Source organism: Diaphorina citri, unplaced genomic scaffold, assembly GCF_000475195.1.
Source record: "Diaphorina citri unplaced genomic scaffold, Diaci psyllid genome assembly version 1.1 scaffold271, whole genome shotgun sequence".
Classification (NCBI taxonomy): Eukaryota; Metazoa; Arthropoda; class Insecta; order Hemiptera; family Psyllidae; genus Diaphorina; species Diaphorina citri.
This window is the reverse complement of record NW_007377708.1, coordinates 130,228-152,239: the sequence shown is the minus strand read 5'-3', so window position 1 is coordinate 152,239 and position 22,012 is coordinate 130,228. Positions and strand designations below refer to the sequence as shown.

Below are 22,012 nucleotides of genomic sequence, written 5' to 3'. Positions count from 1 at the left end.
TTTAGCCAACCTCTTGGGTTCGTACTCTTCGTACTATACCCAGGGTAAGTCTTTGGTTTCGCACTAAACTCGGGCCTTGGTTTGGTACTTAAGTCAGGTCCTTGGTCCCGTGAATCATACCTTTCGTTTCGTATTTAGGTAAGTCAAGCCTTAGGATCAGCTCTAGTTTGGGAGACAGAGCTTATTTTCATCTTTTAGTACATACCTATGTAGGTACCTAATATTTGCAGCTTGAAATTTTAGTTCGAGCTCGCATGAGGAGCTGTTGTAATGTTTTTATTCAGATTAAATACAATTTTCGAGAATTCACATACTTTCTCTCCGTAAGCACCAGTTTTGACTTTTTTTTCCTTTAGAGATTCTGAGTCAAGTTCGCCCAAGGACCTGTGTCATTTGTATACGAATTATTGACGACTCCAATCATCAATCTCTCAGTTGTAAAACTCTCCATACCCATACATCAATCTTTTTATCTTTTTTATTATTAATCCGAACAACCACGGCAAAAACATTGACACTCCTGTACTTAGTTGCTCTTTTTCCTTCTCTATCTTCAAGTTCAAACTTAAAATATCCCAATACTTCTCTCGTACAAACTAAACTTAGATATCTCCCCAATATCTTTTGACAGGGCGCATTAACATTATGTACTTTCTTTTTTTTTCTATTTTTATATTCCCTACAATTTGTTCAATAGCCTAATAAGTTGTACAAGCTTAGTTGAATTTTATTTGCTGCAGGCACATTATTTTTTGACCTTAATTAATTTAAGTTTTAAGATTTTATTTCGAGAGACTAACTACTATTAAAGTAATAAAATTAATATCTTGCAAAAAGAGAGCGATTTCTTTTTTCTTTTCTCCTAAGGCCTGGCCAGGTCCGACTGTCAGGTCTACCTGATAAGTGGCTGGCCTTAGCAGTAGATGGTGAACGCGACAAGAATCTGGACAGGTGACATGACCTAGACATGTCATATTTGAGAAATCAGATTTCAAGTCATATCAATATCAGCTTTTTAGCCTCTATTTAAACCAGTTCCTCACCTATCTATACCAATGAGTGCACCCGAAATACCCAGCATAGGTTATAGTACGTCACTCCTCCAACCGCGCACGACGGTGCTTTAGTGGTCTGACGGGAAGTAGAATTGAAAGTTTATCAAGAGTTTTGATAGAGAGAATTATAACTACTGAGGCCTTATCACTGAACTCCATACACAAAAAGTCCAATCTGAGGTTTAGGTGTAAGGGCTAGACAGCCTTAAAGGATGGGTTAAGCTTCTACGAATCTACGAGGTCTTATCGTCCCGAAATTGAAGACAGGACAGGATAGGAGAAAGCAAGCCGTTCCGTGAACGACCCTCATCGAAATAAGAACACCAATATTTTTTTATATAAAATCTATCAATATATTTCATTTGTCCGATATATTTGTCTGCGCTTTCGATAGTGACACGTCCGCCAAGCTTCCATGTTTACAAGGACACGGGGAAGTATATGACAAAAGTCTGTCAGCACAATGCGAGGAAAAACAGGGCGGGGACTTTACACATTGGGAGGGGGAGCATGAGGTTCTCTCGGTGAGAGAGGAATCACACAGGGAACACGTAGAAAACACGGAACAGTCAACAGTAGATTTATCGGAATCTATGGCTGATAGTTCGTGGTCCTTGATAGAACTATCATGAACACTTATGGAATCTAAGGTAGATTTTTCATGATCCCTGAAGGAACCATCATGAACACTTATGGAATCTATGGTGGAATTTTCATGGTCCCTGAAGGAACCATCATGAACACTTATGGAATCTATGGTAGATTTTTCATGGTCCCTGATATCATGAACACTTACGGTAGAAGTAGAACTATTTACAGACGAATCATGTCCAGTGTCGGAAAATCTTATAGTCATACTCAAAAGTAGCAAGTTTTCTAGTATAGGACATCAGAATTATTTTATCAGAATTGATTTTCATACCATTTTTATCTCAAGAAATGACATGAAATTGGCAACATTGTTCGTCTTAAGTTAAACTTAAGTTTATCTTTAGATTTCATACATACGACGGTTAAATTTTTATTATCTTTTCCAATCACAACATTCCCGCACCATCTTCCAATTCTACTGTTCTTATCTTCCTTCTCAATCCTCTCACTCTCATTTAAACCACTTGCACCACTGAGCACAGGTGACATATCAGTGTGCCAGGCCAAGTTTTTGAAGCCAGTGACACTAACATCCTGAATGCACCAGTTCCAATTTCCAAATAGATCACAAAAAGAGGTGATCCTGACCCGTTGAGCAATCATGTGCTGCTGGCTTTACCCAGCCCCACTTGGGCTGAGTGAGGCTAATGTGAGGATTGTTGCCAAATGAACAGTAAAACCCCATGACATCAATACTGTATTTAAAAAAGAAGTTATTATTTTCAATTTCTATTAGGTGGCTATTTGTTCCAATTAGGAATTAGCTGTGGCTGGCCTTAGCAGTAGATGGTGAGCGCGACAAGAATCTGGACAGGTGACATGACCTAGACATGTCATATTTGAGAAATCAGATTTCAAGTCATATCAATATTATCAGTTTTTTAGCCTCTATTTAAACCAGTTCCTCACCTATCTATCCCAATTAGTGTACCCGAAATACCCAGCATAGGTTATGGTACGTCACCCTTCCAAATAACGACCACGCACGACGATGCTTTAGTGGTCTGACGGGAAGTAGAATTGAAAGTTTATCAAGAGTTTTGATAGAGAGAATTATAACTACTGAGGCCTTATCACTGAACTCCATACACAAAAAGTCCAATCTGAGGTTTAGGTGTAAGGGCTAGACAGCCTTAAAGGATGGGTTAAGCTTCTACGAATCTACGAGGTCTTATCGTCCCGAAATTGAAGAGAGGACAGGATAGGAGAAAGCAAGCCGTTCCGTGAACGACCCTCATCGAAATAAGAACACCTAGGTGTAAGGGCTAGACAGCCTTAAAGGATGGGTTAAGCTTCTACGAATCTACGAGGTCTTATCGTCCCGAAATTGAAGAGAGGACACGATAGGAGAAAGCAAGCCGTTCCGTGAACGACCCTCATCGAAATAAGAACACCAATTTTTTTATATAAAATCTATCAATATATTTCATTTGTCCGATATATTTGTCTGCGCTTTCGATAGTGACACGTCCGCCGAGCTTCCATGTGTACAAGGACACGGGGAAGTATATGACAAAAGTCTGTCAGCACAATGCGAGGAAAAACAGGGCGGGGACTTTACACATTGGGAGGGGGAGCATGAGGTTCTCTCGGTGAGAGAGGAATCACACAGGGAACACGTAGAAAACACGGAACAATCAACAGTAGATTTATCGGAATCTATGGCTGATATTTCGTGGTCCTTGATAGAACTATCATGAACACTTATGGAATCTATGGTAGATTTTTCATGATCCCTGAAGGAATCGTCATGAACACTTATGGAATCTATGGTAGATTTTTCATGGTCCCTGAAGGAACCATCATGAACACTTATGGAATCTATGGTAGATTTTTCATGGTCCCTGATATGAACACTTACGGTAGAAGTAGAACTATTTACAGACGAATCATGTCCAGTGTCGGAGCTACATACATTCTGACATCGTATCTCGGAGAACATATCCTCTTCCCGAGACACACGCTTCTTCACTGATTGACCAGTGGCGTCATTGCCCGGGGATCTTCTCTTCAGGGGGGTCGAACTTACCATAACGCCCCCACTGACGCTACATACAGGGGACGCAATGCTATGCGAGCTGCATTCCCGATTATTCGGAGATGTAAACTGTTCTTTTCGTTTGGCTTGGTGATGTTCCCGAGACGGCCCTTTACCCTTGGATTGCATATTGGGTAATGTGAACGGACCTTTACGATCAGTTTCTGTACACGCCTTCTCATCTGTGATTTTCTTCTCGCATTTGGCCTCAGCTTTATTATTCACATTACCCATTTGGTGTACCATTCCACTGTGTTCTTCAGTCTTGATATTTCTCCTTTCTTCATTCTTCGCCCCACTTTCGTCATTCTTCGCCCCACTTTCTCCATCCTTTAACCCACGTTCATTAAGCAAGGCGTTCATATCCAGCCTAATGACCCCACTGTATTTGTTGAGAAAGACAATAGGGTCCATATCACCGGGTGGTTGATGCAGGAAATGTCGCGGTGGTAGATCGTTCAAGATGATATATTGGGAGGGACGGGGTTCGATTCCTGCCAAGTGACCGAACCAGTAGATAACACAGCCTGGACCAAACCTGAGAGAGAGAAAAAAAAATATGATATTACATTGAAATGGGAGACTTTTATAACAAAATTCCCGTGTGCGGAGTCCGGTATGTAGGACTATTGCACCTCATACAAAATCAGAAGCGCAATAAACCTTGAGCTGAATGCTCCTCGTCTAAAATTTTAGCATAAATAGCTCAAGTTAGTGTCGACTGAGGAGGAAATAGCTCAGGTCTATGGCAATTCATTCAAGTTAGCTTGGAAAAAATAATGATAACAATAAATGCTGGCTTTACCCAGCCCCACTTGGGCTGAGTGAGGCTAATGTGAGGATTGTTGCCAAATGAACAGTAAAACCCCATGACATCAATACCATATTTAAAAAAGAAGTTATTATTTTCAATTTCTATTAGGTGGCTATTTGTTCCAATTAGGAATTAGCATTGCACCACTGAGCACAGGTGACATATCAGTGTGCCAGGCCAAGTTTTTGAAGCCAGTGACACTAACATCCTGAATGCACCAGTTCCATTTTCCAAAGAGATCACAAAAAGAGGTGATCCTGACCCGTTGAGCAATCATGTGCTGCTGGCTTTACCCAGCCCCACTTGGGCTGAGTGAGGCTAATGTGAGGATTGTTGCCAAATGAACAGTAAAACCCCATGACATCAATACCATATTTAAAAAAGAAGTTATTATTTTCAATTTCTATTAGGTGGCTATTTGTTCCAATTAGGAATTAGCAAACATCCTAGCTAAACTTACCCTGGGTATAGATCTTGCAGGTAAGCTTCTCTGACAAAGCAAATACTTGGGACAGGTAGATTGTTCAAAATATTCACTATCGCATTGTACTGGGCCAAATCCATGATGAAAGTCTTCTGTCCAACTATCGACACTATGATCAAAAGTAGACTTCAAACTTTATTCTATACATTGTTGACTGTAGATAGCCAATATATCTCAGGTGTTGTTAGAGAAGAATGGAGATAATCATCCTTATCTTATCAACGCACCAACGCAGGTTACAGGTTCAAAGTTCAAAGTTTCAATACTATCAATATTAATATTTGCTCATTTAAATTAAAAATTCTAAAAAAAAACACACACACAAATTTTGAAATTTTTCCCAACGCTGACGTAACCGTTGCCAAGTTGGACATGCAAATACAGAGGTGCCAAAAACTTACCCTGGGTATAGATCTTGCAGGTAAGCTTCTCTGACAAAGCAAATACTTGGGACAGGTAGATTGTTCAAAATATTCACTATCGCATTGTACTGGGCCAAATCCATGATGAAAGTCTTCTGTCCAACTATCGACACTATGATCAAAAGTAGACTTCAAACTTTATTCTATACATTGTTGACTGTAGATAGCCAATATATCTCAGGTGTTGTTAGAGAAGAATGGAGATAATCATCCTTATCTTATCAACGCACCAACGCAGGTAACCGCAGGTTACAGGTTCAAAGTTTAAAGTTTCAATACTATCAATATTAATATTTGCTCATTTAAATTAAAAATTCTAAAAAAAAAACACACACACAAATTTTGAAATTTTTCCCAACGCTGACGTAAACCGTTGCCAAGTTGGACATGCAAATACAGAGGTGCCAGATTGAACAAAAAAACCTCTTGAAAACCTCTTTGTTTACTCTTCTTTTTGGCACCAAAATTTGAAATTTTGATTTTCCATTTTTCCTGTTTAATTTATTCCTTTTTCATCGCTGTTGTAAGTTAATTCAATAGTTCCTTTATTTATTATTCACGTTCAATTGAACCAATCATTTCAATTAAAATAATGCACTATGTGCTGGAGGCCAAATTGACTGGAACTATGAGTACCTATCTTATACATAATATTATGATAGTGAAACTGGACCTTTAAGTAGTAGGTGATATAAACTGGAACCCCAGAAGATCATTGTTCAAAAGGTAGGTCCCCCTATTGAGTCCAAGGGCAGCTTAACCCTTAAAATAATATCAAATATATTCAAACTTGCACTTCTTTATAAATACATTTTTTTATTTACACTGTTATAAAAGGTAGGTCCCCCTATTGAGTCCAAGGGCAGCTTAACCCTTAAAATAATATCAAATATATTCAAACTTGCACTTCTTTATAAATATATTTCTTTTATTTACACTGTTAGGTTGACTGTAGATAGCCAATATATCTCAGGTGTTGTTAGAGAAGAATGGAGATAATCATCCTTATCTTATCAACGCACCAACGCAGGTAACCGCAGGTTACAGGTTCAAAGTTTAAAGTTTCAATACTATCAATATTAATATTTGCTCATTTAAATTAAAAATTCTAAAAAAAAAACACACACACAAATTTTGAAATTTTTCCCAACGCTGACGTAAACCGTTGCCAAGTTGGACATGCAAATACAGAGGTGCCAGCAAGACGAAATCATTGTCATTCGATCATGACGATTTCACATCCAAGAACCTTTGTTTAAAGACGACAAAATTTCACCAATTTGCTGTTCGTGTTTATACTTACTCGTATAACTTAACATTACACGGATTTCCATTTGGTTTGAATATGACAGCCAAAAGTACGCTTGAAAACCTCTTTGTTTACTCTTCTTTTTGGCACCAAAATTTGAAATTTTGATTTTCCATTTTTCCTGTTTTTGACGTTGGTGTCGTAACTGAGGAGATAGGCTGGAAATTGAGAGAAAAAAGGTCAAGAAGCTAAGGCTGAAAATAATTGGAAATTGGTCACGCTATAATTTTTATTTGAACCACTTGGGCGGAAGACCGATCGGGAACCGGTGGAGAAAATAGGCGAAGTTAGGGCTACTGAAACTTCTTACACATCCCACTCTTCAAAAAAAATCTCACCTGTAATCCAGTCTACTTTGACCTTCTTGGCCACAATGCCCATGAGGTGTGCCCCCAGGCTATGCCCTATGAGGTGAATATGTGAGGCCGGGGTGTTCAGAGCAGGGCCGGTCAGAAACTCAATATGACGGGTCAGGAATGGGGCCACTAGGTCGTTCATGAAGGCGATGGCCAGGATGTACTGATCCGAAGAGTCTATGTCCGTGCCTGCAAATATGGACCAGTCCACTGTGATGACGTTGGTGTCGTAACTGAGGAGATAGGCTGGAAATTGAGAGAAAAAAGGTCAAGAAGCTAAGGCTGAAAATAATTGGAAATTGGTCACGCTATAATTTTTATTTGAACCACTTGGGCGGAAGACCGATCGGGAACCGGTGGAGAAAATAGGCGAAGTTAGGGCTACTGAAACTTCTTACACATCCCACCATCTCCGGAGGAGACAAACCATTCACAAAACTACAGAACAGAAAATGGCGATGTATTTTTGTAAACTTGTTTTGGAGACCACTTTTTCAAATGTTTGCAGGACACTGTCTGATTTGCTGTACCCTTGTACGAATGCACAGGACTGTATTCACAAACAAAAGACTTAGGAAAAGAAGTACTATTTGGCTGGATATTACGAATACATTCGTAAACAAAGGTCGTATTTTTTCACTCTATTATTTGGGTGGACAACTTACCATCTCGTATGCGAGTGACTTGCGAGGTTTCGGCCCCTGCTACAAATCCATGTCACATCCAACCATCTCCGGAGGAGACAAACCATTCACAAAACTACAGAACAGAAAATGGCGATGTATTTTTGTAAACTTGTTTTGGAGTCCACTTTTTCAAATGTTTGCAGGACACTGTCTGATTTGTTGTACCCTTGTACGAATGCACAGGACTGTATTCACAAACAATCCACTATTTGGCTGGATATTACGAATACATTGGTAAACAAAGGTCGGTTTTTTTCACTCTATTATTTGGCTGGACAACTTACCATCTCGTATGCGAGTGACTTGCGAGGTTTCGGCCCCTGCTACAAATCCATGAACAATCACCTTAGTGGGTAGTTCTGGGTCAAAATTTGCGAAAGTGTCGGGTCTGTCCAGAAACAGTTGAACGCCTCTGCCCCCCGCTACTGATCTATGAGGGGGGAGAACAATAGATAATTAGATATTTTTATTATATCAAAGATTTACTGGAGGAATGGCAGAATTTTATCCATAGAAAATTTAGACATCTCTATAAATATCCAATATACCCGTGTATGATTGCATTTCAGAAGAAATTTTCGCTACTAAAATAGCGTGGATGTAGAGTTTTACATTTTACCCTGAAGTTAGTTTAAATATACTCACTTGCGGTAAAGTTTGATCTTGACATATTGTGGCATGTATTTGTCCTACCGACACGGCGGGGGATGCCGCTCAGAAGTTGGCTGATAAGTTGGGTCTGCGAAATCTAGACGGGTGGGCTATCTATCAGAGCCGGGCTGATGGAGAAGAACATGTGAGAGGACATCATTACCTATACGATGTGATAGCCCAGTGGGAAATGTAAGTAGATGAGATTATGATGAGGGACATACTACGGGATGGGCATGCTACGACACAGACCACATGAGTGGCTGATAGGGAGGAACATGTCAGAGAGCATGTAAGTGTTGGGCCCTTGGGTCGGCCAGTCATGTTTAGTTTTGCATGAACAGATTTAATAGTTTTGTCTGTTGGACGAAGGTCTTTATCCTGATGGGATAGGACTGAAGAGTTCCTTTACTCCCCGCAGTCTAAAGGTAATGTTACATTAAGGGCTGTTTGCAAACGTTTGCAATCATTAAACAAACATTGGCTTGCAAACAGCGTTCGTGTGTGTGCGGAGTTGATCCGGCTGCTGTCGGTTTTTCAGGTATTGTTACACCAAGCGCGCATTGCAAACAATGCGCGCTTGGTGTAACATTACCTTAATAAAGAAAATTCCTGATGGAAAAAAAATGGATTCCAATTTCAGACTTTATACGTATGTTTCACTTTACTAAATTAGAGTGTTCTTTGAATGGACCTTTGGAAGGTCCGAGTCAAAATCTTGGAAACACTCCTCATCTTTTTTTATACCTCCAAGTACGTACCATCTTTTTGTCTGTGCTGCGCAATGAACCTCTATTCTCAGAATGTGTAAGATTAAAAACAGAGTGGAACTCGTTGCTTCCCTCCGTCGATCTCACCCCTTCCTTCTATGCTCTCCCCTTCACTCTATTTTAAATACGATTGAAAATATGAAAGAAATAAAGAAATCTAAATGAGTAATTACTGAAGAAGAAATTTCGTCTTATTCCTCATTGATCTCCCTTCTTTTTTTATGTAAAACTAAATTATCTTCTGATTACCTACAAGGACATTCGGAAAAAATGCAAACGGGCTTTAATGGAAAATGAAAAGTTTGAAGGTTCAAAAATATTCAACATAGAGTACCTATATGAAGTGAGTCGTTTTGTATATTGTTTAAACTGTTTTCATTTCCATCAAACCATCACGTCATATACCTACCTATAAAATATAAATTATTATTATTAAGAAAAAAAGAACCTATCGAAAAGTCGAAGTTGATTGCATGATGGCACGACAGCCTTCCTTCCTTACCTTCAGAACCACTTGATGTTTTGATTTACTTTTGACACTTCTGCAATGTATTTTCCACCGGTACTCATAGGTAGATATGGGTACTGCAATCTATTTTCTACCGCTACTCATAGGTAGATATTTTCGAAAGCTCTCGTCCCACTCTGAGAACTCTTCCGACTGTTGTATACAGGATGTATGCGGAGATTTTTTATTCAGGACGCTCTGCAAATGTTCAACATCATACTCACCTATGCTGGACTGGGACAGAATGGTAAGACTTTTAGACTTTTTTGAAGGAAGAATAAGAAAAAAAAGAGGTTTGGTAGAGTAAGTAAATAAATAAAGAGGGAATTGTATCGTTCGTTCCCAGGAAGAAGAGCCTATGCTAGTTATTAGCAAGTAATTATAACATAGGCCCTTCTTCGTGGGAACTATTCATCTAATGAGATCTTATCGTTCTGCTGCGCAATGAACCTCTATTCTCAGAATGTGTAAGATTAAAAACAGAGTGGAACTCGTTGCTTCCCTCCGTCGATCTCACCCCTTCACTCTATTTCCTTATCGTTCCGAAATCAAAGAAGAAAGACAGGATAAGAGAAAGCTAGCCGTTCTCAGAACGAACCTTATCTGTTTAGTATAAAGATAAAGACGCCTCGGGCGGAAATCGAACGCGCGGCCTAGCGTGTACAAGGCAGACGCGCTACCAACCAAGCTAGGCTGGCTAGTTTCCTTCGGTAAATAACTCGAAAAAAAACTTTTATTAAACTCGATCGTGCCATTTCATATTCCTAATCGTATTCAACATAGAGTACCTATATGAAGTGAGTCGTTTTGTATATTGTTTAAACTGTTTTCATTTCCATCAAACCATCACGTCATATACATATACCTACCTATAAAATATAAATTATTATTATTATTAAGAAAAAAAGAACCTATCGAAAAGAAGTTGATTGCATGATGGCACGACAGCCTTCCTTCCTTCCTTGCCTTCAGAACCACTTGATGTTTTGATTTACTTTTGACACTTCTGCAATATATTTTCCACCGGTACTTATAGGTAGATGGGTACGCACGACAGCCAGCCTTCCTTCCTTACCTTCAGAACCACTTGATGTTTTGATTTACTTTTGACACTTCTGCAATGTATTTTCCACCGGCACTCATAGGTAGATGGGTATTGCAATCTATTTTCTACCGCTACTCATAGGTAGATATTTTCAAAAGCTCTCGTCCCACTCTGAGAACTCTTCCGACTGTTGTATACAGGATGTATGCGGAGATTTTTTATACAGGACGAAAAAAAAAAAATACCTACGGAAAAAATGACATTAAAAAGTCAGATTTGCCAAACAAAATATCGTGGTAAGTTAGTAAGTTCTAACTTGGACTGAAAATAGGTAGATAAATACTACAGTTAATCCCTCTATCAAACCTCTTCAGAAAAAAAAGTCTGTAACAGATCGGGTATTCCAATAAAACCCTGCGTTTGGAAAACAATGGTGCCAAGTTTCCTGGACGTAAAACAATGTCGCCAGACATTTTTTTCTAATTTATTAATGAAAGTAAACACGTACATAAAACATGATAAGTAGGACATTTGTTTCCCCCCATTGAAAACGTACAAAACAACCCTCTCTGTAGAAAACTTCACAGAGGGTCAAGAGAGGATATTAGGGTGAATTGAAGGGGGTGGGATGGAAAGTGAGAGTATTCCCTAGTGAAGATAATAGGGGCAGCACCAACGCGAAACAGAGGGAGCATGTAAAAGAAAATCGATAATGTTATGAGCTTTGAAAGCAGGGATGTGGTTAGGAATTTCGTTTGATAAAGTCGAGGATTTTAGTTTTGATGTAAACGTAAGTATTGAGAGACTGTTTTGATATAACAACGCCAGCCTAGTTAGCTTGGTTGGTAGCGCGTCTACCTTGTTAGCGCTAAGCCGCAGGTTCGATTCCCGCCCGGGGCGGATTTTATCCTGAAGGGATAAGGTTTGTTCTCGGAACAGCTGGCTTTCTCCTATCCTGTGTTCCTTCTCTCTTCGCTTTCGGGACGATAAAACCTTAGCAGTTACAGTTCCCTCTATCAAACCTCTTCCAAAAAAACGTAAAACCTAACCTGTTTGTCAGTTCATCAAATAGGAAAGAAATATGAGAGCGTTGTTGGCTTTTAAATTGAACAAAATGAAAGGGGGGGGGGCGTGAAAATACTCGAAGTTGAAAAATTCTTTTACGTCCCTCTACCCCTCATTAAACCGTTCCTGAATGTTTAACAGAAACATAAAAGCTGTCGAAAGTTGTTAACCATTTCTTTCTTTGTTATCAAACGGTGCCAGTGTTATCAGTGTACTATTTGCTTCTTGCACATTCGATTTTCTTTTGACTCAAATGTAGGTGACTTTCAGGAAATAGTGAAAGATGTTCGCCTGCAAGGTTGAATTGTGCAGATAATAAATGCCTATTATGGTAAATAAAAAGTCGGAATATAAGGTGCAATTTTGTAAATATGATCCAGATATTGGGAAACGGCTGTGGCTTGATAATAGATCTATAAGGTAAGATCATCTAAATAACCTATCTATTATCCTTAAGTAAAAAAAAAATGCCTAAATTTCGTAAAACTTACAAACCGTAGGAACCTTCACAATTTTTTCATTCAACAAGCAAGGTTCAAGCAAATGTCATTCTATTCTAATCAGATCAGCAGGGAGTGAGGTCAATCCCCCCAGTTGAGTTATGGCTTTTTTTAGAGGTTTGATAGAGGGAACTTTATTTAACTGCTAAGGCCTTATCGTTTCGAAATCGACAAAAAAAGGAGGACAGGATAGGAAAAAGCCAGCCGTTCCGAGAACGAACCTTTTTTTTTTTTTTTTTTTTTTTAGATGAGAGGTTTGATAGACGGAACTTTACCTGCTAAGGTTTTATTTTCCCTAAAGCGAAGAAGGATAAGATAGGAGACGGCCAGCTTTTCCGAGAATAAACCTTATCTCTTTACGATAAAGTCGGGTCGGGAATCGAAGCCGCGACCTAGAGCTTACAAGGCAGGCGCGCTACCCCCCCCAAGGTAACTAGGCTGGCTTAATCTCTTTTTCAGAGCTTGTCGAAGCCGTTCCGAGAACGAACCTTATCTGTTTAGCATAAAGTTCGCCCGGGCAGGAATCGAATCATTGACCTAGAGCTTACAAGGCAGCCGCGCTACCATTCAAGCTAACTAGGCTGGCTTATTCTCTTTTTCAGAGCTTGTCGGAGCCGTTCCGAGAACGAACCTTATCTGTTTAGCATAAAGTTCGCCCGGGCAGGAATCGAATCATTGACCTAGAGCTTACAAGGCAGCCACGCTACCATTCAAGCTAACTAGTCTGGCTTATTCTCTTTTTCAGAGCTTGTCGGAAATTGACGAATCAGGAAACTCACTATTGGAAGTTTCAAATCTGCCCGGAGGAATATGAATGTACTTGTACGAGTGATGATCCGCAAGCTTGTCGGAAATTGACGAATCAGGAAACTCATTACTGGAAGTTTCAAATCTGCCCGGAGGAATATGAATGTACTTGTACGAGTGATGATCCCCCAAACTTACCCTGGGTATAGATCTTGCAGGTAAGCTTCTCTGACAAAGCAAATACTTGGGACAGGTAGATTGTTCAAAATATTCACTATTGCATTGTACTGGGCCAAATCCATGATGAAAAGTCTTCTGTCCAACTATTGACACTATGATCAAAAGTAGACTTCAAACTTTATTCTATACATTGTTGACTGTAGATAGCCAATATATCTCAGGTGTTGTTAGAGAAGAATGGAGATAATCATCCTTATCTTATCAACGCACCAACGCAGGTAACCGCAGGTTACAGGTTCAAAGATCGGAAGTTTCAATACTTCAATATTAATATTGCTCATTTAATTAAAAAATTCTAAAAAAAAACACACACACAAATTTTGAAATTTTTCCCAACGCTGACGTAACCGTTGCCAAGTTGGACATGCAAATACAGAGGTGCCAAATTGAACAAAAAAACCTCTTGAAAACCTCTTTGTTTACTCTTCTTTTTGGCACCAAAATTTGAAATTTTGATTTTCCATTTTTCCTGTTTTTCGTGCCTGCCTGCTTGTCAAAGTAGGGGCTAGGGGATAGGGGATTAACTGTGAATACGCCAAAAGATTACTTTAGGTAAGTAATAATGATAAGTTTTTAATAATTCACTGATAATTTTCATTATTATTTAAATTAAGGAACATTGTTCAAAAATGTACTTATCAAGGTTAAAGAAAATGTAATATTCTACATTTAAGCAGCAATATGATTCCCAGCCCTTAGAGAGCTACATCTATACAGGAATGACCTGTTTTCCTGTTAAGCGTCCACAACAGAGAACCAACCATTGACCCTCGCCTAGTACCAGCCCAAGAGAAAATGGTAATTATGCAGAAGTCACGTCCGTGGAAAAAAAAAAGCTCCTTTTTGTATTTGACCTAACCCTATAATAACACTAATCACTGCTCTAATTGTGAAAACTCTTTCTTGCGTTTAACCTAACCCTATACTAACACTGGTCACTGCTTGTTTGTGCCAGTTTCTTTGCTAGCAATATTCCACGGATGTGACTTCTGCACAAGTACCGAGAAAATGTACAAACCATGCTTATGAATAGAAGCATCCTCAACGGAGCCTTGACTATAGCACAGACCCTTGCAGAAAATCAAATTGAGCTGAGTATTTTTAATTTATTCCTTTTTCATCGCTGTTGTAAGTTAATTCAATAGTTCCTTTATTTATTATTCACGTTCAATTGAACCAATCATTTCAATTAGTCAAGATTCCCGAAAATTACATCTGTACATAGTGGAATATCAGCATGCGAAAATCGTTATAGTTGGATAAGGAAAAAAATCACCTTCATACAGCGGGGACTTTACACATTGGGAGGGGGAGCATGAGGTTCTCTCGGTGAGAGAGGAATCACACAGGGAACACGTAGAAAACACGGAACAATCAACAGTAGATTTATCGGAATCTATGGCTGATATTTCGTGGTCCTTGATAGAACCATCATGAACACTTATGGAATCTATGGTATATTTGAGCCTTCTGTTCTGTACTTGAACCTTTGGTCCTATACTTAAGCCTTCCGTACTTGAGTCTTTGATTCCGTATTTGAGCCTTCGGCCTTCGGTACCGTACTTCTGTTCTGTACTTGAACCTTTGGTACCGTACTTAAGCCTTCTGTACTTGGTCCTTTGGTCCCGTACTTAATGCAGACCTTTGGTCCCTAGTACATTAACTTTGGCCAACCTTTTGGGTCCGAACTTATACCCAGAGCAAGTCTTTGGTTTCGCACTAAACTCGGACCTTGGTTTGGTACTTAAGTCAGGTCCTTGGACCCGTGAATACCTTTCGTTTCGTACTTAGGTAAGTCAAGCCTTAGGATCAGCTCTAGTTTGGGAGACAGAGCTTATTTTCATCTTTTAGTACATACCTATGTAGGTATCTAATATTTGCAGCTTGAAAGTTTAGTTCGAGCTCGCATGAGGAGATGTTTTAATGTTTTTGGTTGACTTTTATTATTCAGATTAAATACAAATTTCGAGAATTCACATACTTTCTCTCCGTAAGCACCAATTTTGACTTTTTTTTTCCTTTAGAGATTCTGAGTCAATTTCGCCCAAGGAACCGTGTCATTTGTATACGAATTATTCACGACTCCAATCATCAATCTCTCAGCCCATACATCAATCTTTTTATCTTTTTTATTATTAATCCGAACAACCACGGCAAAAACATTGACACTCCTGTACTTAGTTGCTCTTTTTCCTTCTCTATCTTCAAGTTCAAACTTAAAATATCCCAATACTTCTCTCGTACAAACTAAACTTAGATATATCTCCCCAATATCTTTTGACAGGGCGCATTGACATAATGTACTTTCTTTTTTTTTCTATTTTTATATTCCCTACAATTTGTTCAATAGCCTAATAAGTTATATAAGCTTAGTTGAATTTTATTTGCTGCAGGCACATTATTTTTTTGACCTTAATTAATTTAAGTTTTAAGATTTTATTTCGAGAGACTAACTACTATTAAAGTAATAAAATTAATATCTTGCAAAAAGAGAGCGATTTCTTTTTTCTTTTCTCCTAAGGCCTGGCCAGGTCCGACTGTCAGGTCTACCTGATAGTAAGTGGCTGGCCTTAGCAGTAGATGGTGAGCGCGACAAGAATCTGGACAGGTGACATGACCTAGACATGTCATATTTGAGAAATCAGATTCATATCAAGTCATATCAATATCAGCTTTTTAGCCTCTATTTAAACCAGTTCCTCACCTGTCTATCCCAATTAGTGTACCCGAAATACCCAGCATAGGTTATAGTACGTCACCCCACCAAATACCGACCGCGCACGACGGTGCTTTAGTGATCTAACGGGAAGTAGAATTGAAAGTTTATCAAGAGTTTTGATGGAGAGAATTATAACTACTGAGGCCTTATCACTGAACTCCAAACACAAAAAGTCCAATCTGAGGCTTAGGTGTAAGGGCTAGACAGCCTTAAAGGATGGGTTAAGCTTCTATGAATTCCTTGGAACCAGACAGAGCAAATGATGTAGTAATGTGTGTGTTAGTCGTGTTACGTATCTTATACCTTACTCACCGAAGTTTAAGAAGAGGAAGAACTTCTGGACTGTGTAGGAATACTTGTAGACAACAGGGACAACTATGAAGACGATAAACAAGATGAGGAAAAAGACCTTGAATAGCACAGAGGTTACTCTGAAATCAAAATAAACAGACCAAGATGTCAAAAATAGGTACCTACTTTTTTAAGTCTTAGCTTAACCAACAGAAAAATCATGCCTTGGCTGGTATTGAATCCGTGTCCTGTTTATAAGGCGAGCGACCTGACAAAAATATCTCTGAGGCAGGTTTTTTTTTGCCTTGTCATTATGACGGTGGCAAAATAACGTATTACTATTGAACATAATTCTTTAATTATGTAGGTACATACCTAATTATGTTTTCTCAAAAATTACATGCATTTCACATACCTACGCTATTATGCATTCATTACCTAATACCTAAATTGAAGTTTTTTTTTACGTTAGTACTTAATGTTCAAGGAGTAAAACTATTATTAGGTATGTTGGCACTCAAGTCAAAATTTTTAGAAATTTTCCATTCCCACTAAACTATTAGCAGGGTCGTATCCAGGATTTTGTCGAGGGGGGGGGGGGGGAGAGTGCCGAAGCAGGCTGATATTTCGTGGTCCTTGATAGAACCATCATGAACACTTATGGAATCTATGGTAGATTTTTCATGGTCCCTGATATCATGAACACTTACGGTAGAAGTAGAACTATTTACAGACGAATCATGTCCAGTGTCGGAACTACATACATTCTGACATCGTATCTCGGAGAACATATCCTCTTCCCGAGACACACGCTTCTTCACTGATTGACCAGTGGGGTCATTTCCCGGGGATCTTCTCTTCAGGGGGGTCGAACTTACCATAACGCCCCCACTGACGCTACACACAGGGGACGCAATGCTATGCGAGCTGCATTCCCGATTATTCAGAGATGTAAACTGTTCTTTTCGTTTGGCTTGGTGAAGTTCCCGAGACGGCCCTTTACCCTTGGATTGCATATTGGGTGATGTAAACGGATCTTTAAGATCAGTTTCTGTACACGCCTTCTCACCAGTGATTTCCTTTCCGCATTTGTCTTCAGTTTTAGCATTCACTTCAACCATTTGGTGTTTTTCGGTCTTGCTATTTCTCCTTTCTTCATTTTTCTCCCCACTTTCGTCATTCTTCGCCCCACTTTCGTCATTCTTCGCCCTACTTTCGTCATTCTTCGCCCCACTTTCGTCTTTTTCTTCTCGCATTTGGCCTCAGCTTTATTATTCACATTACCCATTTGGTGTACCATTCCACTGTGTTCTTCAGTCTTGATATTTCTTTCTTCATTCTTCGCCCCACTTTCTCCATCCTTTAACCCACGTTCATTAAGCAAGGCGTTCATATCTAGCCTAATGACTCCACTGTATTTGTTGAGAAAGACAATAGGGTCCATATCACCGGGTGGTTGATGCAGGAGATGTCGCGGTGGTAGCTCGTTCAAGATGATATATTGGGAGGGACGGGGTTCGATTCCTGCCAAGTGACCGAACCAGTAGATAACACAGCCTGGACCAAACCTGAGAGAGAGAAAAAAAAATATGATATTACATTGAAATGGGAGACTTTTATAACAAAATTCCCGTGTGCGGAGTCCAGTATGTAGGACTATTGCACCTCATACAAAATCAGAAGCGCAATAAACCTTGAGCTGAATGCTCCTTGTCTAAAATTTTAGCATAAATAGCTCAGTTTGTGTCAACTGAGGAGGAAATAGCTCAGGTCTATGGCAATTCATTCAAGTTAGCTTGGAAAAAATAATGATAACAATAAATAAATAGCATAAATAGCTCAAGTTAGTGTCGACTGAGGAGGAAATAGCTCAGGTCTATGGCAATTCATTCAAGTTAGCTTGGAAAAAATAATGACAATAAATAAATAAAATTAGTAATATTTCTCTTCTCTCATTGACTTTTAATTTTCTTACCTCTCAAAGTAAGGCACATACTGGTTCTTCTCATAAAGGCAATGGTTTTGCAAATTGGCAAACAAGGCCTTGGACTCTATCCAGTTGACTAGCTGTCCATTAATATACAGTGGAGGATATACGAGCACATCGGGTGTCTTGTCAAATCCTAGTGACATGCACAGGGTCTCCGATACGAACGAAATCCCACACTGAGTTAAATAGGATGTGATTTTCTCCTCGTGAATTACGCCCAGACTCCTGCAAAATAGAAAAATAGCATTGTTTTTTTTTTTTAAGCTTTAGGGGTGAGCTATTCATTTCTGATGAACATCACAACTTTGGGTCGGGGTTGTGTTTTATGGGTCACTAGGAAACTATTCGCTATGAAAACTCATTTTGTTTTCACTATAATTCTATGGGAAAGTTAGAAATGTGGGGCAAGTGTAGACATCTGTCCAAATATTGTTCAAGGAAAACTATAGAGGTACAAAAACACATTGCCCTCAAGTCACGTGAGCTCATGTGACATCATGGGGAGTCATGTCACGTCCTCGCATCACGTGAGCTCATGTGACATCACAGGGAGTCATGTCACGCCAGAAATATGTGTTTTAAAGGTTTCCCATAATATAGGAGCGTGAGGTACCGTGTATTCGTGACGTGAGGACATGGAGTGCTATAAAAGTAAAAACTCACCTCCTATACAAATCTATGATGGGTCCGTACTGATCATCCATTGCATTGTTCTGAAATAAAGAAAAGCAGACAGATCCAATAAAAATTGTACTCAACATTAGTTTATTGGGGGAAAGAAAGTAATTCCAAACGGCGATAAAAATCTCAACATAACAAACAAGTATAAAATTTAATCCAGCCTAGTTAGCTTGGTGGGTAGCGCGTCTGCCTTGTAAGCGCTAGGTCGCGGGTTCGATTCCCGCCGGGGGTGGATTTTATTCTGAACGGATAATGTCCGTTCTCGGAACGGCTGATTTTCTCATATCCTGTCTTCCTTTTCTCTTCGATTTCGGGACGATAAGATCCTAACAGTTACACTTCCCTCTATCAAACCTCTTTGATAATGATAAAGTAAATGTAACTATTTACTGTGACTACTTACATAGGTAATCTCCTGGGACAGGATAGGGTCTCGTATGACGGAGGGATCTTTCAACATACGCTTCAGAAAGTCTGTAAGACAAAAGACAATTATTAGAGAAAATAATATGTAATAGATTCATAAATTACATAATACAACTAAATAATGCATTTTGAACATTATGCCAGAAAGAAGAAAACAATAATGGTATTTAAATATGATGGTGAGAGTACAGGTAAGTAGCTGTTAGTTCACTGAGGTAATAGGAGTTTTTATATCCAAATTGGAAGAGGTATCTATTTTATTTCGACATTTTGTACCTAGCTGTTTATTGGACATTTTTTCTATGCTGTGGATTGCTACAAAAAAGGTCTATCTGTACCTGAAAAAGGTAGTCTACTAATTTATTATGTACTAACAAACACATCTTTCAACATACGCTTCAGAAAGTCTGTAAGACAAAAGACAATTATTAGAGAAAATAATATGTAATAGATTCATAAATTACATAATATAACTGAATAATGCATTTGGAACATCATGCCAGAAAGAAGAAAACAATAATGGTATTTAAATATGATGGTGAGAGTACAGCTAAGTAGCTGTTAGTTCACTGAGGCAATAGGAGTTTTTATATCCAAATTGGAAGAGGTATGTATTTTATTTCGACATTATTTACCTAGCTGTTTATTGGACATTTTTTCTATGCTGTGGATTGCTACAAAAAAGGCCTATCTGTACCTGAAAAAGGTAGTCTACTAATTTATTATGTACTAACAAACACGAAGATCTCACCTTTGGATTTAGTCACGGGTTTCCAATTAAGAGTGAATTGCTTCCAGAATCTTGTAGCCTGAGTGACAAAGTCCAATGGAAATTTGTGATGAGTTCTCACTATTTCTTTCCACTGTTCTAGTTGTGCACAAGTCATGAGTATCTCTTGAGATTCCTGTTCAACTGGATGTTCTTCTTTCATTTTCTGCAATAGAATTTCTATGACAATGCTGCGTTGTGGTTCGACCACAGCATTCAAGTATACAAGGGGCTGTGGTTTGTTACAAATCCGCTGAGTCAGTTTCTCCATCTTCTGTTTGTTCTCGCTGGTAACCAAGGGTAATTTGGGCCCCAGATTCATCTGATTTGTAAATCGAAGACTTAGTCGTTCTAATTTATGCCGATAGTCTTCATACAGTTCATCTTTACTCTGACAGTTCTGAGTCATGAAATGAATAGAAGACAACTCGTGACCTGCAGATGTGTCAATTCTTTTGGGAATAATGCGAGTAATATTGCTCGGACTCCGATTAACTGGAAACAACAAAAACAATTTGTTAAAAATACTAAAGACAGTAATAACGGACGCATCTGTTATCATTTAGTCACCTATGTACGTTCGTAAGTTTTATATTAAATACCAAAGTGCCCTATCACAAACTCTGTCTGAACATGGTGTTCATACTTGTCTAGTAATAACGGACGCATCTGTTATCATTTAGTCACCTATGTACGTTCGTAAGTTTTATATTAAATACCAAAGTGCCCTATCACAAACTCTATCTGAACATGGTGTTCATACTTGTCTATATCAGCCCTTATACAATAGGTACCTGCTTACACTTTTCTTAAAAATCTATAACAAAAATAAATGCATATGATTGACAATTATTGACAGATTTTGGATTAGGTTCAAGAAATACAGTAAGCTACCAAATCTATAACAAAAATAAATGCATATGATTGACAATTATTGACAGATTTTGGATTAGGTTCAAGAAATACAGTAAGCTACCACATACATACCTTGGGACTCACAATGTTCTGGTTGATTTATCAGAGTTGATTTTTCCTTTGAAAAGAGAGTGATTTGGTGTTTTGGTTTTTGTTTGCTCTCCATGATTTTTACTTTCTTGGATGTTGAATGACTTTCTTCCATATTTCCAACATTGTTATTTTTTGTATCTTCATCAATACATTTTACAGTGTCAGATTCCTTTGTAGTTGGTTTGTTGAGGATTCGGTCAAATAGTTTATTCTTATCTTTATCTTGGATCAGGATCTCTACTAATTTATTACTTGTCTCCCCCTTGGCCTTACTCTCACTTGTCTGCTTCATTTTATCTGCCTGGGAATTCTTTTTGTTAGTCTTTGTTTTTATTACCATCACATCACTCAGACAAAGAGTTGGAGTAGTTTTTTGCTTAGTTTGTTTTTTGTTAAATTGTTTACTTGGAGAGGTACTTGTATTTGAATGTGGAACATTTTGCACTGGGATAGGTGTAACTCTTTTATGTTTGATATTTGTTTCCTTCAAGCTGGGAAAGTCTTGCTCAAAATTCAACTGTACAGGTGTGATTCTCTTGATGTTTTTGTTCTCAACTTTTTGATTTGATTTCTTTGATTTTTTAGGTGGTGTGTGTTTGACATAATTTGGGTTGTCTGTCTGTAAATCTTCCCAGTGCTTGGAAAAATGTTTCTGCAGTAGAAGTTGTGATATCAAGTAGGGAGGCTGTTTATATTGCATAGCTAAATCAAAAGCAACTTTTACTTTTTTCTCCTCTAGTCCTTTCAGAAACCTGAAAAGACAGAAATTTTAGATTTAAGAACCAAC

The 22,012-nt window shown here is 38.6% G+C and overlaps 1 protein-coding gene across 3 annotated transcripts; it reads right to left on the bottom strand.

Annotated features, from left to right (window-relative positions):
• Positions 1–1,384: 1,384 nt before the first annotated feature.
• Positions 1,385–22,003, bottom strand: LOC103506908. 3 transcript variants are annotated; one of them, XM_017443075.2, is made up of 8 exons: positions 21,205–22,003; positions 20,200–20,712; positions 19,426–19,496; positions 19,005–19,054; positions 18,327–18,566; positions 17,690–17,919; positions 17,094–17,594; positions 1,385–1,883 (listed from the first exon to the last, which is right to left on the bottom strand). In XM_017443075.2, exons 1-8 carry the CDS (start codon positions 21,923–21,925, stop codon positions 1,414–1,416), a joined length of 2,796 nt encoding a protein of 931 aa, XP_017298564.2. In that variant the 5' UTR covers positions 21,926–22,003; the 3' UTR covers positions 1,385–1,413. The 3 variants fall into 3 exon arrangements, with proteins under 3 accessions (XP_017298564.2, XP_026677694.1, XP_026677695.1); XM_026821893.1 differs by having other exon boundaries at positions 17,094–17,585; positions 17,702–17,919; XM_026821894.1 differs by having other exon boundaries at positions 17,094–17,543; positions 17,702–17,919.
• Between the last annotated feature and the right edge of the window lie 9 nt (positions 22,004–22,012).

What these genes read in the sequence shown, in the direction of transcription:
- LOC103506908 (XM_017443075.2), bottom strand. Translation starts at nt 21,925, where the DNA reads ATGCAATATAAACAGCCTCCCTACTTGATATCACAACTTCTACTGCAG. An exon ending in AGAACATTGTGAGTCCCAAG is followed by an intron (nt 20,713 to 21,204) that starts GTATGTATGTGG and finishes TGTTGTTTCCAG; the next exon opens with TTAATCGGAGTCCGAGCAAT. An exon ending in TGGAGAAAGTGGGGCGAAGA is followed by an intron (nt 17,595 to 17,689) that starts ATGAAGAAAGAA and finishes TGCGAGAAGAAA; the next exon opens with AAGACGAAAGTGGGGCGAAG.